The sequence below is a fragment of the Myxine glutinosa genome, chromosome 10, assembly GCF_964187855.1.
Source record: "Myxine glutinosa chromosome 10, kmMyxGlut1.1, whole genome shotgun sequence".
Taxonomy (NCBI): Eukaryota; Metazoa; Chordata; class Myxini; order Myxiniformes; family Myxinidae; genus Myxine; species Myxine glutinosa.
In genome coordinates this window covers 89,891,579-89,909,428 of record NC_136270.1, presented here as the reverse complement: position 1 = coordinate 89,909,428, position 17,850 = coordinate 89,891,579, and the positions used below count along the sequence as shown (strand labels likewise).

Genomic DNA, 17,850 nt, shown 5'->3' with positions numbered 1-17,850 from the left:
ACAGGTGTGGAGTCATCATCACCACAGGTAAGTGGCTGCGTATGGTGCGACAGGTTCATCAATCCTAACTATTTTCCTAAATGACTTTAACAACTTTACATTACCCGGGGTCTTTCTCCTGCAAAACCATTGGCCCTCTTACACTATGGGTTCTAAAAACCAATTCCCATTGACCAAACTGTGGTGCTTTTCAATTTGGGGTCTCACTCCCCCGATTCATCTCCCGGTGCCCTCGCACAATTTCTGGGCCGCGACGTGTAGCTCTCCCAGCAGGTCTACCCACCTGCACACCTCCACCACTGCAGTTGCCTCCGAGCTTACCTGCTCCTTACCCTAACCTAACTACCTGGGGAAGCCCTCTGGCGCTCTCCCCACTCGGTGCCCTCTCTGGCACTGGCTACCCGGGTCCGTCCTCCCGGATCCTCGGGGCCCCACTGACACTAACGGCTCCCAGAGCCCACCTGCGGCCTCACCTGGCCGACATCCTCACAGTGGTGGAGTGCCCAACCAACTACACACACTAACAGGCTACACGCCCAGCCATTTCCACAACACTAATGCACCCATCCGCAATACCATTCTGCAACCGCACCACAAATGCCAATATCCAACCACAATTTACCTATACCCTCTACCTAACACCTTACACTACCCGCCCCCGGTATCCGTGATGGGGGTCCACTCTTCCCCCATTCACACCTTCGCACCATGCACACCACTCCGTACCACCTACTCCAACTCTCTCCACACACCTGTACTTGCACACCTGTGCTCTCACTCTTGGTGCCGCCTGCACCCTTCTCTCCCCAAAGCGCGTTCGCGCTGATCCACAACACTCACTACTCATACACTGCTCCACACACCTGTCCAGTTCTCACACAGCATCATCTCATCTAACTACTCCCCTCTGAAACTTGCGCTTCCCAGTCGTCCCTTTAAACTATTGCGCTCCCACGTCATTATCATCCACACTAATCTACCTGCGTCCCCACTACAGGTATCAGTCACTAACTAAACTTAACGTTACCTAATGTCATCTTCGCTAGATCCCTATCAATATCCTAACCCACCCGGGCTAGTTTTCACTGCCATACACCCCATAATCTATAGCGCATTTGCCCCACCATGGGAAGGGTGGCAGGGATGCCACCCCTTACCCACCGGGGCCCATCGCTCACTACAATTTTGCACATCAAATTTCAACAAATCAAAATTTGCCAATCACTACCCATCATCTGCCAATCATTACTGCCAATCCTTTGCAATCATCAAATTTTGTTTTTCTCTAATTTTGGGTCCAAAACACTAACCTCCTCACACAGTCTACTCACTAATGCCTCTCGGTGCGCCAATTTACTTCTAAAGCTCGGCTGCGTACAGCCAAGCCGAGATCCCACGCACCATCTCGGCGTGGAGCCATCCAATGTCCCGATCTCGACCTGCCGGCACGTCTCAACAAAACGTGGTCGCCATGACGACCCTTCCTATCCAGCTGCCCGCTCCGCCTAGTGGAGCCCGGACGCGGCCGTTTCAAAGCGAGGCCCAGCACGCACCGAGGGCCCGATTCGGCTAAAAGTCGCTCTAACCTCTAACCCGGTTACCGTCGATGCTTCCCCTGGATGCTTACATGCATACGCTACCCCTTTCTTGCTCATACATCCAGCCGTTTCCATGCTCCTCGTACCTTTCCTTACACACCTCGGTACACTCATTCCACTCACAGCCTTGGTCACACACCTGACCACCGAGCACCTTGGCACACATTCGTCGCTCGCACACCTCACCAACACACCTCTTCGCGCCCCCTCCTCGGTCACCTCCTCTGTGACAATCACAGGTGTGCTCTCCCTCGCACACCCAACCACGTGCCTCACTACCAATTCCAGCGTGCATTCCCACTCACGCTCTACCATTCCAGGTGTGCATCCTTCCATTCCAGATGTACACCCTCGCTCACCTGTCATAACCAACTCACGCTCCGTGTCACTCTCACTACTCTCACCACCACTCTTGACAACGTACTCACCCTTACTCCCGACAGCGCACTCTTTCCTCATGCACCCGTCCGTTACACACCTTTCTCGCGCACACTCTCCCGTTACATCCTCTGTAACCCTCACCACAGGTGTGCATTTTCTCGTTACATCCTCTGTAACACTCACCACACCGCGCTTCCATGTACCTCCTCGCACACTGCGCTACGACCGACTCACTCTCGCCAGCACCCTCACTCCTTGGCACACCACTTTTTCCTCACACACCCCAGAGTCGGACTTTCTCGCACACCTCCTTTTTCGCACACCAGACCTGTCGCACACTTCACCAACGGCCTCTCACGAACACCCGGGTCCATCTCGACCCCCAAGCTTATTAAATCACCTGGCGCATCATACGCACGACCATATTGGTCACCACTTACACCGGGTCCTCTTTCTCTTCGCTTCTCCTCCATCACCTGCGAATCCCTCATCCGGTTAATGAGCACATCATCACGATCCGAACACAGACTTTGGACCAATTCTTTTACCTCCTCTTTTATCTCTTTCTTATCCTCTCTCCGTCGCTTCTTAATTTCGCTCACCCCTTCTTCCACTTCTTCTAATTTCTGTTTCACCTCCTTCATCTCCTCGTGCGCCCCTTTAAGTTCTTCCTCTAACTCCACTTTATTTTTTTCTATGTGCTCCCGCCCCCTCCCGCTCTTTAACCTCCATCACCTCTACCACTTTGTTCATTTTCCTCGTCAGGTCCTCATGTACCGTCTGACACTCTTTTTAATTACCCCTACGTCCTTTTTCATCCTTCTGTGTCGATTTTAAACCCTCTATTACCGCTGTGTTCTTCTTTACCTGGTCCCCCAACTCCTTTTGTCCCACTGTCAGTTGTTCTACTCCCAGCGTCAACTCCTCTATATCCCCTTGCAATTTTACAGTCCCCTTTCTCACCTCCTTCTCCATGCGCTCCTTACAGTGCCTCACCTCCTCGCGCACTCCTCCGACCTCCTCACTCACCCCTCTTCTGATCTCCTCTCCCATCACTTGCATCTCCTGCCCAGATGCCACCCTCATCTGCTCCATTTCCTCCCTGTGAGCATCCAGTTTGGTTTCTACCCCCATTCTGACCCCTTCTATCTGCTGCCCCATTTGTTTAACTTCCCTTTCCGCTTGGTCCCTCATGTCCCTCAATTTGCCTTCCATACTGTTTTCTAACCCCTCTAACCCCTTTTGCATCCCTTCCATTTGATTCTCTTGAGCGGCCATTCTGTTTTCTACCCCCATTAACCCCTCCTGTATTTCCCCTAATCTATTGTCTAATCCCTCTATTCTACTCCCTAACCCATGTTTCACCCCTTCTATCCCATTGTCTAACCCCTCTAATTTCTTGTCTAATCCCTCACCGGTACCCCTCGCTTCGTCCCTCATTACCCCCATTTGGCCCTCCAATCGCTCACCCTGAGCATCCATCCGCTTCCCCATTACCCCCATTTGGTTTCCCAACCGCTCACTATCAGCCCTCATTCCCACAATTTGGTCTCCCATTTGTTCCATAAGGGCCCTCATTTGCAGGAGGAAAAGGTTCGAATCCACCAGCGGCGCTACCACGGTCGCGGGCGTGGTCGCCGTGGCCATGTGCGAGGCGCCATTTTGCGCGCCCGTAACCTCGTGCGCGACGACGCTATTTTGCGACCCTGCCACCCTCACTGCTTCGCTCTCCTCATGTCCCTCAATTTGGTCCTGGATCGACCCTGCCTCACTCTCCTCTACCGGAACCCAGCCGTCTTGGTCTGCCATAGCGCGACTTTCAAAATTCGGGTTTTTTTTTTTTTTTTGTAAAACACAATCAAATTTCGCCGTTATAATTTCGAGCGCGTGAAACAATACAATCACGGATCGAATCCCACTTCCCGACACCAAATGTTACAGACGCGGTTTTGGATGTTAGTTTACCGAGCGGTTTGGTATGACCGCGTCTGCACAGTTTACCCGATTCCACTCGAACGTTGGCCAAATCGCGCTATGCTAAATCAATTAAGGAAAGGACACAACGGCTGGGATTAAATGACACGACACCAGGGGTACAGTTCTCAAGACCTCCGGAGGAGGTTATAATATTTGTATGCAGAACGTTTTAGATTACACGGACAAGAGGTACAGCATAGGAAGGTGGGCACTTAAACACGGTCTTATATTAGCCCCGACAGACCACAGATAAACGGGACAAGACTGACTCACACAGGGATTGATGGCAAGGAAGGGCAGAATCGATGGCTCAAGGTGCACCTTGGCTCAGGGACAGGATCCACACGGTCCGGTCCAGATATTCGGGGAGGTATCGTCGCGCTGGAGGTGGCGTCTGTTTCTCCTCAAGCTGGGGGCGCATCTGACGTCACCTCCGGTAAGTGGCTGCGTATATCCAGCGGGGAGTGACACGCCCTCGGCTCGTTAGCTCCGCCCCAGATGGAATCGGCCCGCCGCTTCTTATTGGGTGCGGGGGGTTACCGGGCTCCGCCCTTGACGAGGAGCTGACAGTCAGCCCCTTCGTGGTAACCCCGTCGGAGCACATGGGCAATGGCGGCTAACCAAGCCGGAGTGAGGACGCACACTCCCCGCGCCGCGCCGCGCCGCCCCCCTCTGTTGTTGTAGTTGTTGTTGTAGTTCCATGAGATGATGGGAGGATGCGGAGATGAGGTTGTGGGGAGGTATTGGGAGGTCCTAAACTCACTACTGGTGCCATACAATCACATTCTGGTGCAACGAAGAGTCAGAATTAATGGAAACGAGTCCTTAACTGACATAGACTAAGAATAACTAGCAAGATGTCCTATAGTTGTCTACGTGAGATGCGGTGAACCTGGGCACGACATTTAATGGGGGAAAAAGGGGAAGGTCGGTTCTACAGAGTGTTGTTTACAGACAATGGGACTAGGGAATGGGGGATTGGGGATAGTTGGGGAGTATTGGGGAAATAGGGGAATATTTACAAGCGGATATGGATGGAGGCCAAATCCCATATCCGCAACAATATATATATGTATATATATATATGTATATATATGCATATATATATATATATATATATATATATATATATATATATATATATATATATATATATATATATATATATATATTGTTGCAGTTTTGAGAGTGTACATATGACAATATGACATCATTAAAGGTTAAAGGTTTGCCCCCCATAGTTAGTCCACAAGCAACACGTAGGCCCATTAGAATTAGTTATGTCATAGTATGTGTAAGAGTAGGCCATTTCCCCAGTGATATCTGCGTTGCGTAAAGGAATGAGCTTAGGACCTTTTCATTTAGCGGCCACCCTCCAATTTCCATCATGGGCAAAATCGATCCCGCGCCCCATTTGGCATCCCTCAAGTTTGTTACTCTTTGGCCGCCAGCAGCGTTCGCTGCCCTTGGTTTCACTCGAAACTAGTCGGGTAACCACGAGGTAGGCCGAAGAAGAGGGAGGAGCATGAGGGTCGAGGTGTGGCCGTGACAAGCAGCACGTCAGAGGCGGTGACCGTAAGAGCAAGAGCCAACCAGGGCTGAGAGGGCATGGCTTGATAGGGCGTGGCACGACGCATCGAGTAAGATCCAGAGGGTTCGCTGGGCAGGGCTACATAAGCCTTCACACAAAGCCCTTGAACCGGACTTGCCAGGAGGACTGCCCTGATGAGGACTTATGAGAAGGACTCGCATGCATACGGAGTTATGAGAAGGGAGAGAGGCGCTCGAGTTGGGAGAGTACTGATCCGGAGCACTTGTGTGAGAACTGCATTGAGAGGACCGGCGTGCACACGACAGTGTCGAGGGCCATTGATTGAGAAGCGCATTGTTCGCGTTTATCGAACTATTCGCTTATTACATACGCGGCCGCAGAGCCGCCAGTGTCACCGGCAAAGCCAGCCTGGCCGTTCGCCCCGTAATAATCCCGTGCGCGCCAACGACACGTGGAGAGCTCCTGGCCGCTGTGTTCATCTACTTCGCTGTGCGAGTTGGGGACCGGAGAGCGAGCTGCCTGGACGCATCCCTGGACCATCGACCTGTTCGTCTGCAACCCCGTGTGAGGGTGTCTGAGTGTGACGGGCCCATTTGTCTTGGGATAAGTATAAGACTGTTTAAGGCTGCACTGTGTTTTCTTCTTCTTATTGTACAAAGTGTAAATAAATCGTGTTATTCCTTTCTTCCAAATTCGACCGTCTCCGTCATTTCCTCCATTGGGTAAGCGTGGCACGATTACGAACCGCTTGGATCGGGTTAGTCATTGATAACGGCTCGGGTCACGGGTTCGCTACCGCTCGACGTTTCCACCAACACCCGTGATTCGGGCGGGGCTTATTTCCTCGTTTCTGGGCGGCGTTAGTACTTAGGTAATAGCTAATTCTTAGTCCTAAAACCCTATCTAACGCTGTCCGGGAAGGACGTCATCGGTCCCGGGTCCCGTCGGCTCGTCAAAGACAAGGGGACTAATCCCCCCTTGGTAAGGGGAAAAGATATATATATATGTGTCACGCTACCAGATTCTTGTACCAGATGCTCAAATTATGGATTTAAAGTTTTACCTGCAGCTTTAAAGTACCAACCCTGTACCTCCATAAAATAGCAGGGTTGGTCAAATTGGGTAATTACAAATGCATGAAAACAAAAATTTAAATATTCATGTGTTACCCAAAATGTCAAGTTTCTCAACTTTTCATGCCAGGAAATCTAGCCAATTTCACAAAAAATACCAACCAGTAATTAATTTACAATCAGAATCAATTTCTAGGGTTCCAAAGGTTTTTTTCAAGCATGATGTTGGACAAGTAAAGTAAATAAAAGTACCATAAGAGTTATTGGCCGAGTGCCAAATTTTTTTGGCACCTTGCCAATATTCTGTATTTTTCACGTTTTTCCTAGCAAATAAGTTGTGACCAGCACTGATTTTAATTGGAATTTATGGGAAACAAACACGCTCATGTTTCTTCTACTACTGCTGTATTTATTATGTGCAGCATAATCTGCATTGAATCTTCAAGCATAATCTGCATTGCAACTGTGCACAAATACTGTAAATCCTCGCCCCCCCCCCCCCCCCCTCATCTGTACGCTAGCCCAAGCTGTCATGCCAAAATATCAAGGCAAAATGACGAGTAGGCCTACATGTATAGAATTTTCACACACATGTTTGGTGAAGCACCATTTACAAGAAGTATGTACACAAGGCTTGACTTATCCATGAAGGACAAGAAATGCATGTGGCATCATACTACTTACACTTGGAAACCCCACGGGATATTAAGTTGGCCGCCAGAAGTGTGATTCAAAGGTCAAGTCATGGAATCCATATCAGCAAAGTCATGGAATCCATCATTGCTTCAGATATTAAATCTTTCCTCTTCTCCAATGGCTTGATCTCTGATCATCAATTTGGTTTCAGACCTGGTCACTCTACTCTGGACATGCTGCTTCTGCTTTCTCAACAATGGATGGAGGTCCTCAACGCCAAACAGGAAATTAGAGCTGTCTCCCTTGACATTTCACGTGCCTTCGATACGGTCTGGCACCCTGCTCTGCTCTCCAAACTCTCCTCCTTTGGTATCCATGGAAATCTCCACGCATGGCTGGCGGACTTCCTCTCTGGTCGTAGTCAACGTGTGGCCCTGAATGGGTTTCTCTCATCTCCTCTTCCTGTTCAGGCTGGAGTTCCCCAAGGTAGTGTTCTGGGCCCTGTGCTTTTTCTGGTCTTCATCAATGATCTCTCTGACTCTCTTGAAAATCCTCTCTATCTCTTTGCTGACGACTCTACTCTCTGTCGCTCCATTCCTCATCCCTCAGATCGGCAGTCTGCAGCCTCCTCACTCTCTGCAGACCTGGACAAAATCACAGACTGGTCAAACAAGTGGAACATGTCTTTCAATCCTGACAAATCTCACACTCTTACAATGTCTCTCCGAAAGGACCGACTGGACAACCCTCCCATCTACTTTCTCAACAATCCTCTCCAAGAAGTTCTGTCGCTCAAGCTTTTGGGTCTCACTATCTGCCATGATCTTTCTTGGGAAAACCACATTTCCAAGCTGGCCTCCAAAGCCAGTCGCCGACTGGGCATCCTCCGTCGTGCGAAGTCCTTCCTTGGCACACCTGAGCTCCTCACCACATACAAGGCTTTCATCCGCAGCTCAATGGAATACTGTTCCCCCCTCTGGGTTGGTGCTCCTGCCTCACACCTTGCTCGGCTTCACGCTGTTGAGGCCAAAGCTTTCAGAATCATTGGAATCTCCTGCGATGTAGTCAACGCCGAGGGCCTTTCACTCACTCACCGCAGGCAGGTTGGTGGTCTTTCTGTCTTCTACCGACTCCTCTCCGGCCTTGCTCCCCCAGCTCTCTCTGTGCTCTGTCCCCCCAATATTCCTTCAGGTCGCACAAGATCTGCCTGCAACCCTCTTATGGTTAAACTGCCAAAGTCTAGGCTCTCTGCTCACCTTCACTCTTTCATTCCCCTTTTCTCCCGCCTCTGGAACAAACTCCCCCACTCCCTTCAATCCCACTCCTCCCTCCAGGTCTTTAAAACAGCTGTTCACCACCATCTCTTATCTTCCCCCATCGAAAACCTTGATCTTTTCTACCCCCGGTAATTCACCCCAGAGTCCTTGCAGTGTTCATATGTTTTAATCCTCTCCCACCTCCCCCCAAGTCCTCCCGATGTCCCTGCTCTCAAATGTTGTGTTTGTGTCCTTCCCCCTCTTCCCCCTCTCGTTTGTGTCCTTCCCCCTCTCTCCCCATCTTGTCTGCCGCTCCCCTTGTTTTTTGTGTTTTGTGTGTCGGTTTGTCTTTTTGTGTGATTAATGTTAGCTCTTTCACGAGCCTCGATCTTGTATACAAAAAAAAAAAAAAAAAAAAAAAAAAGTCATTGTCTTGTGAGCCTAATTCACAAAGTACATACAAGTACAGCATTGTTCAGTAAACGATATTCTTTGTCCAGTATACGAATAAAATATCATGCACACTGGATGCACAGCACTGAGCAGCATGCACAGGTCTTATCAATTGCACAAACTATAATGCCTGTCTCAATCATTTTCAGTCATGAGTCAACAAAATGAATCAGATTGTCATATAAGTAGTGGACAGGTCACAACACCCCTGTTGCTTCTGCGATGGCCGGCCGGCTTACAGTGAGAGCAGGTTGGCCTGGCACGCTTGCCACCAACAGCAGCAGAGTCACCAGATGGCCAATAAAGGTATATTTCCGGCGGTTTATTGCTGATAAACGATCAATCCGGAGGCGAAAACGGTCTGGCACCCCGCTCTGCTCACCAAACTCTCCTCCTTTGGTATCCATGGAAATCTCCACGCATGGCTGGCGGACTTCCTCTGTAGTCGTAGTCAACGTGTGGCCCTGAATGGGTTTCTCTCATCTCCGCTTCCTGTTCAGGCTGGAGTTCCCCAAGGCAGTGTTCTGGGCCCTGTGCTTTTTCTGGTCTTCATCAATGATCTCTCTGACTCTTGAAAATCCTCTCTATCTCTTTGCTGATGACTCCACTCTCTGCCGCTCCATTCCTCATCCCTCGGACCGGCAGTCTGCAGCCTCCTCACTCTCTGCAGACCTGGACAAAATCACAGACTGGGCAAACAAGTGGAACTTGTCTTTCAATCCTGACAAATCTCACACTCTTACGATGTCTCTCCGAAAAGACCGACTGGACAACTCTCCCATCTACTTTCTGAATAATCCTCTCCAAGAAGTTTTTTTTTTTTTTGTATACTGAATCGAGGCTCGTGAAAGAGCTAACATTAACTTCACAAACAAATCGACCAGACAAACAAAATACACAAAAAGAGGGAGCGGAAGACAAGATGGGGAGAAAAGGGGAAGCACACACACACAACATCTGAGAGCAGGGAGATGTGTGGAAGGGAGAGGGCCCGGGGGGAGGGGGCGTGGGAAGGGGGGGAGGGGGGGGGGGGGAGAAGTATAGAGCACAAGGACACCAAGGACTTCCAGGACAAAAGTTGGTATTTCAAAAAGTGGAATTGGGGTGAAATTAGCGGGGGTAGAAAAGATCAAGGTTTTGGATGGGGGAAGATAAGAGATGGTGGTGAACAGCTGTTTTAAAGACTTGGAGGGTGGAGTGGGATTGAAGAGAGTGAGGGAGTTTGTTCCAGAGGCGGGAGAAAAGAGGAATGAAGGAGTGAAGGTGAGCAGAGAGTCTTGATTTTGGCAGTTTAACCAAAAGAGGGTTGCAGGCAGATCTTGTGCGACCTGTAGGAATATTTGCAGGACAGAGCCCAGAGAGAGCTGGGGGGGCAAGGCCAGAGAGGAGTCGGTAGAAGACGGAAAGACCACCAACCTGCCTGCGGTGAGTGAGTGAGAGGCCTTTGGAGTTAGCTTCATCGCGGGAGATTCCAATGATTCTGAATGCTTTGGTTTCAACAGCGTGAAGGCGAGCTAGGTGTGAGGCAGGAGCACCAGCCCAGAGGGGAGAGCAGTATTCCATTGAGCTGCGGATGAAAGCCTTGTATGTGGTGAGGAGCTCAGGTGTGCCAAGGAAGGACTTCGCACGACGGAGGATGCCCAGTCGGCGACTGGCTTTGGAGGCCAGATTTGAAATGTGGTTTTTCCAGGAAAGATCATGGCAGATAGTGAGACCCAAAAGCTTGAGTGGCAGAACTTCTTGGAGAGGATTATTCAGAAAGTGTATGGGAGGGTTGTCCAGTCGGTCTTTTCGGAGAGACATCGTAAGAGTGTGAGATTTGTCAGGATTGAAAGACATGTTCCACTTGTTTGCCCAGTCTGTGATTTTGTCAAGGTCTGCAGAGAGTGAGGAGGCTGCAGACTGCCGATCTGAGGGATGAAGAATGGAGCGACAGAGAGTAGAGTCATCAGCAAAGAGATAGAGAGGATTTTCAAGAGAGTCAGCGAGATCATTGATGAAGACCAGAAAAAGCACAGGGCCCAGAACACTGCCTTGGGGAACTCCAGCCTGAACAGGAAGAGGAGATGAGAGAAACCCATTCAGGGCCACACGTTGACTACGACCAGAGAGGAAGTCCGCCAGCCATGCGTGGAGATTTCCATGGATACCAAAAGAGGAGAGTTTGGTGAGCAGAGCGGGGTGCCAGACCGTATCGAAGGCACGTGATATGTCAAGGGAGACTGCTCTAATTTCCTGTTTGGCATTGAGGACCTCCATCCATTGTTGAGAAAGCAGAAGCAGCATGTCCAGAGTGGAGTGTCCAGGTCTGAAACCAAATTGATGATCAGAGATCAAGCCATTGGAGAAGAGGAAAATTTCATATCTGAAGCAATGATGGATTCCATGACTTTGCTGATAATTTGGAGAAGGCTGATTGGTCTGTAGTTGCTGGATCTGTTTTTGCACCTTTTTTGTGCAAAGCGGTGATGTTGGCAGATTTCCAAGCAGATGGAAGATGACCTTGAGCAAAAGAGAGGGCGAAGAGAACAGAGAGGGGGAGTGAAAGAGCAGAAGAACATGATTTTAGGACCCGTGGGCTGATGCCGTCAGGTCCAGTTGCAGAAGCAGAATCAGAGTTCTGTCACTCAAGCTTTTGGGTCTCAATATCTGCCATGATCTTTCCTGGGAAAACCACATTTCCAAGCTGGCCTCCAAAGCCAGTCACCAACTGGGCATCCTCCGTCGTGCGAAGTCCTTCCTTGGCACACCTGAGCTCCTCACCACATACAAGGCTTTCATCCGCAGCTCAATGGAGTACTGCTCTCCCCTCTGGGCTGGTGCTCCTGCCTCACACCTAGCTCGTCTTCACGCTGTTGAAACAAAGCGTTCAGAATCATTTGAATCTCCCGCGATGACGCTATCTCCGAGGGCCTTTCACTTACTCACCGCAGGCAGGTTGGTGGTCTTTCCGTCTTCTACCGACTCCTCTCCGGCCTTGCTCCCCCAGCTCTCTCTGGGCTCTGTCCCCCAAATATTCCTACAGGTCGCCCAAGATCTGCCTGCAACCCTCTTATGGTTAAACTGCCAAAATCAAGACTCTCTGCTCACCTTCACTCCTTCATTCCTCTTTTCTCCCGCCTCTGGAACAAACTCCCTCACTCTCTTCAATCCACTCCTCCCTCCAGGTCTTTAAAACGGCTGTTCACCACCATCTCTTATCTTCCCCAATCCAAAACCTTGATCTTTTCTACCCCTGCTAATTTCACCCCAAATCCACTTTTTTGAGGTGACTTTTGACTTCTTTCCTGGAAGTCCTTGGTGTCCTTGCGTTTTATACCTATCCTGCCTCCCCCCAGGCCCTCTCCCTCCCACACATCTCCCGATGTCCCTGCTCTCAAATGTTGTGTTTGTGTGCTGCCTCCCCCTTCTCCCCCATCTTGTCGACCGCTCCCCTTTTTATATACTTTGTTTGCTTGTTTGTTTGATTTGTTTGTTTGATAAATGTTAGCTCTTTCACGAGCCTCGACTCTGTATACAAAAAAAAAACCCAAAAAAACCGTGTGAAACACGCCGCGCCGCCTTTCAACGGCGTTTATTACGCAGTAGATGTTTAGCGCAGCTGGTACAATAATCTGGTAGCGTGACACACACATTATATATATATATATATATATATATATATATATATATATATATATATATATATATATATATATATACTATATATATATATATATATATATATATACATATATATATATATATATACATATACTTTTTAAAATTTGTATTATTACCGATATTCATTTTCTTGATCTATTCTTGGACTGAGTATAATTATTTGGAGTAACTGACATCCCTACTGCAAATAACGATGGTCTTATTTCTTGTAGACCCGCTGTGCGCCTGCTGACATCCTCTGCTCTCTTTGACCACACACGCCAAAGGCAACCCGTGTTTTTCTTGTACGTTGGAAGTGATGCCGCCGCTCAAGGTATATGTGCCACTTTAACAAAAAGGAACATGCCATACAAACCAAAAAGAAACATGAGTGAGTGGTGTTGTTGAGTCCTTTAATTTAGGTCAGAAGAATTCAGTTTACATGAAGCTTTGCTTGTACACACAGTCTCAAAATCATGCATCCATACTACCCCACAGTAAGGGTGACGTGAGACATTTTTACCTTGTGGGTGGATGCATAACTGAGTAATTGGGATGTGGGGGAGAGGTATGGTGTTGGTGTGTGATCATCTTGTGTCTTTGGTTTTGTTTTATAGGAAGTGTACACAGAAATTGCGAAACAGTTCGTTGTGAAACACAGTTCTTTGCCACTTCACGAAACATTTTGCCCGAGGTAAGGACGTACATAATTTTTAGCTTTGAGTTGTACCTTTAACAAATTACTCTGCTTGAAGCCAAATGGTTTTGCTTCCAAACAAACTTGGATTGTCTTTATTCGGAAATGGAATTTTTTTTCAAGCTCATTTGAAGAGGCAGACATTTCTTTGTGATGATTTCTTTCTTAGATAAACCTGAGATTCGTGGAAGAGCGAGCACAACAGATGCACAAGCATACACAACATTACATCACAAGAAAAGGACACATCCTTTTCAAAGATAACATTTTGGTTCGCATCCAATGTCACCCTGAAGGTGTTAAAAGTCATGCACAAGCGTGACCAGGTGTCAGTATAAATCCACATGCGCAAACTTATCGGACGCGTGATATAAAGTGATTGCTGACCTATGGGCAAGAACTAATGCTGGCAATACATTTCAAGGCATTTATATACTGCCCAAGTGTCGGTCGGGATCGCCGGTCGCAAGATAATCGCGCGACATATGTACAAATTTCGCATGAATGTCGCACGACGTTCATTATTCGCGAAATATGCCACAAAAAGTTCGCATGTGTCGCGAAATGTCCCCGCACGAATGTTGCCCGAGATTCGTCCAACATTCGTGTTGTTCGCATTTTAGTCGCGTGTTCTTCGTGTATGTGGACTGGCCATAGTTCGGCAACGCTACACACGACATTCGCCCATACGTTGTGAGAACTACGCACAAACTGCGCAAGAATGGTTTACTGGCTCCATTGTCGCGACACATTCGGAGAAAAACTTCTCCGAATGTTGGACTTTGCCATTTTTTCGACATTCGCATCCTTCGCGAACCGTTCGCGTGTCCCGTGAAAACCCACCTTAAAGCTAGTAGGGTCAATCTTAAAAAGAATGTGACAACTTAAAAAAACCAAAATTCCATTTATTTAACATAATGACGTTACAATACATATATAGTTTGATCTGGAAAGATCCTACAACCTTCAACTACAACCCCTTCAATGTATGCAACCCCCAATCAACCTCCCACCTCACCCCTCCCTTAGTATTTACTATGCGCATACTGGCCGACCCTCTCCCCCTCCTCCCCCATGGTATTTACTCGGTACATACTGGCTTATCCTCACCCCTTGGTATTTACCCCCCCCCCCCCTTGGTATTTACCCCCCCCCCCCCTTGGTATTTACTAGGTGCATACTGGCCTATCTCCCCCCCTCCCCCAACCCCTCTCGCCCCCCATGGTATTGTCCTGTCACCAGCGATTAAGACCGCTGGATATGACGGATAACCGAGACAGTTTTACTCCGCCGAAACACTCCACAGAAAGGCAGCACCCCGAAAAATGGCGGTATTTTTGTCGCCACGGAATGAAGGGATGTGAAGCGTTTGCCTGAACGAAACGCACGGGTTTATTCCGAAACCACAAACAAGTAAACACGACAAGGAAAATTTAACAATAATGATTTAATGAAAATAAAGCAATGACAAAATAAAAACTGAAGTAAATTAATATTTCCTAACGTGAGGATCCTCCACTCGGATTCACAACACACAACAGGGGAATGATAAAATAAAATAAAATCCCTTTAGCCGGCCGGCAATCAGCTTTGGCCTCAAGTGCCCTCTTCGTGGAGGGTGGGGCGATGGCTAAGTTCAGCACTTCCCGTGCCTGAGCGAACAAGAGGGTGATGGCCCCGCACGTTGAAAACGCCCAGGCGTGAGGCAAGCAGTCGAGACAGCCCTCTTTCGCCTCCACCGTCTGGGGTTGCACACGCGGCCTTCAGCTTCCTAGTGAGCCAACACACCCAGGCCCACAAGCGCATGATTGGCTCTTCCTCCACCTCTTTTTCCTGTGGACAAACGGTGCACAAAAATGGCGCCCTTCCTTCCCAAGCAAGAAGCACCCGAGCGAGACCGATGCGCTCTTCTTCTTCACTCAGATGAGCCAATCGGATCGTTCGGGGCATGGCCTGACGTCTTTCTCTTCCACGGCCATCGTACCCTCCGGGTGCGTGGCCTTTTGCCGTACGTGTTCATGTGGGTGGGGCTTACTTGCCGATCGGCTTCTGCCTGCGGTTGTTGTCGTTAAACGGAGGCCCTTATGGCCGGCCATGATAATTGTAAAACGTTAGGGAAAATTTACAGAGGGACAATCACATACTGTGAAAAACTAACCTTAATCCCTAACTAATTATCACTGCTTCACCCCTCGTGTGAAGACACATAAACAATCTTAAGCTACAGTCTCCCTACTTAAGCACATCGAGATTTCTCCTACGCGTCCACGGTCCATGCTATAATTATACAGCCCTACCTTTACTATGAAATTCCTTCATCTACCCCGACACACGTAACAGTATTTACGAGGTGCATGCTGGCCTATCCCCCCCCCCCCCCCCTGATATTTACTAGGTGCATACTTGCCTATCCCTCCCTTGGTATTTATTTGGTGCATACTGGTGTCAGAGCCTGGTAAAAGTGATTCGTTTTGTGTTCCAAAGTTGTTTTGAATGATGATATTCTTGGTAAACGTGATCAGTTTTGTGTTCCAAAGTTGTTTTGAATTGTGATGTTGCTGATAAAAGTGATCAGTTTTGTGTTCCAAAGTTGTTTTGAATGATGATATTCTTGGTAAAAGTGATCAGTTTTGTGCTCTAATGTTGTTTTCAATGATGATGTTGCTGATAAAAGTGATCAGTTTTGTGTTCCAAAGTTGTTTTGAATTATGATGTTGCTGATAAAAGTGAGCAGTTTTGTGTTCCAAAGTTGTTTTGAATGTTGTTGTTCCTGGTAAAAGTGATTCGTTTTGTGTTCCAAAGTTGTTTTGAATGATGATATTCTTGGTAAAAGTGATCAGTTTTGTGTTTCAAAGTTGTTTTGAATGATGATGTTGCTGGTTAAAGTGATCAGTTTTGTGTTTCAAAGTTGTTTTGAATGATGATGTTGCTGGTTAAAGTGATCAGTTTTGTGTTTCAAAGTTGTTTTGAATGTTGTTGTTCCTGGTAAAAGTGATTCGTTTTGTGTTCCAAAGTTGTTTTGAATGATGATGTTGCTGGTTAAAGTGATCAGTTTTGTGTTTCAAAGTTGTTTTGAATGTTGTTGTTCCTGGTAAAAGTGATTCGTTTTGTGTTCCAAAGTTGTTTTGAATGATGTTGTTCCTGGTAAACGTGATCAGTTTTGTGTTCCAAAGTTGTTTTGAATGATGATGTTGCTGGTATAAGTGATCAGTTTTGTGTTCCAAAGTTGTTTTGAATGTTGTTGTTCCTGGTAAACGTGATCAGTTTTGTGTTCCAAAGTTGTTTTGAATGATGTTGTTCCTGGTAAACGTGATCAGTTTTGTGTTCCAAAGTTGTTTTGAATGATGTTATTCTCGGTAAAGGTGATCCGTTTTGTGTCCTAAAATTGTTTTGAATGATGATGTTGCTGGTAAAAGTGATCAGTTTTGTGCTCTCATGTTGTTTTGAATGATGATTTTCCTGGTAAAAGTGATTAGTTTTGTGTTCAAAGTTGTTTTGAATGATGATGTTCCTGGTAAAAGTGATTAGTTTTGTGTTCTTGGATGACAACATTGTTTGAGTGATAATTGTAAAACGTTAGGGAAAATTTACAAAGGGACAATCACATACTGTGAAAAACTAACCTTAATCCCGAAACTAATTATCACTGCTTCACCCCTCGTGTGAAGACACATAAACAATCTTAAGCTACAGTCTCCCTACTTAAGCACATCGGGATTTCTCCTACGCGTCCACGGTCCATGCTATAATTATACAGCCCTACCTTTACTATGAAATTCCTTCATCTACCCCCACACACGTAACAGTATTTACTAGGTGCATACTGGCCTTTCCCCCCCCCCCCCCCCCCCCCTCATGATATTTACTAGGTGCATACTTGCCTATCCCTCCCTTAGTATTTATTAGGTGCATACTGGTCAATCCTCACCCCTTGGTATTTACTAGGTGCATACTGGCCTTTCCCCCCCCCCCCCCCCCCCCCATGATATTTACTAGGTGCATATATCCCTGGTGTTGGGCTAGCGGCTAGGGTGCCGGCTTAGGATCCAAGGATCTTGGGTTCGAATCCCGGTCGATCGCTGAATTAACGCCAGGGGGGTTGACTCAGCCTGTCATCCTTCCGAGGTCGGCTAATTGAGTACCAGTTCAGTATATAACCAGTACCAGTATATAACATTGAGTACCAGTTCACTGGTAATTCCCTGTTTGTCGTTAAAGGCGGCAAAAAGGGTTGGCGTCAGGAAGGGCATCCGGCCGTAAAACATTGCTTCAAATAGGGGACCGAAAAACAACAACAACCACGGTTCCCGAAAAAGGCCAACCCCCGCTTTGCGGGGAAAAATGGCCTCTAAAGGTGGTTATTATATTATTTATATACTGGCCTTCCCCCCCCCCCCCCCCCCATGATATTTACTAGGTGCATACTTGCCTATCCCTCCCTTAGTATTTATTAGGTGCATGCTGGTCAATCCTCACCCCTTGGTATTTACTTGGTGCATACTGGCCTATCCTCCCCTTGGTATTTTCTCGGTGCATATTGGCCTATCCTCCCCCCCCCCCCCATTGGTATTTACTCGATGCATAC

The 17,850-nt window shown here is 47.8% G+C and overlaps 1 protein-coding gene across 1 annotated transcript in view; it reads left to right on the top strand.

The window, feature by feature from the left end:
• LOC137433993 (protein disulfide-isomerase TMX3) overlaps window positions 1-17,850 on the top strand; it is a gene marked incomplete in the record, with an annotated part of 101,025 nt that overhangs the window by 52,710 nt on the left and 30,465 nt on the right. Inside the window, 2 exon segments of the mRNA XM_068126560.2 lie at window positions 12,802-12,902; window positions 13,186-13,262. Coding sequence (XP_067982661.2) covers window positions 12,802-12,902; window positions 13,186-13,262 — 178 coding nt within the window.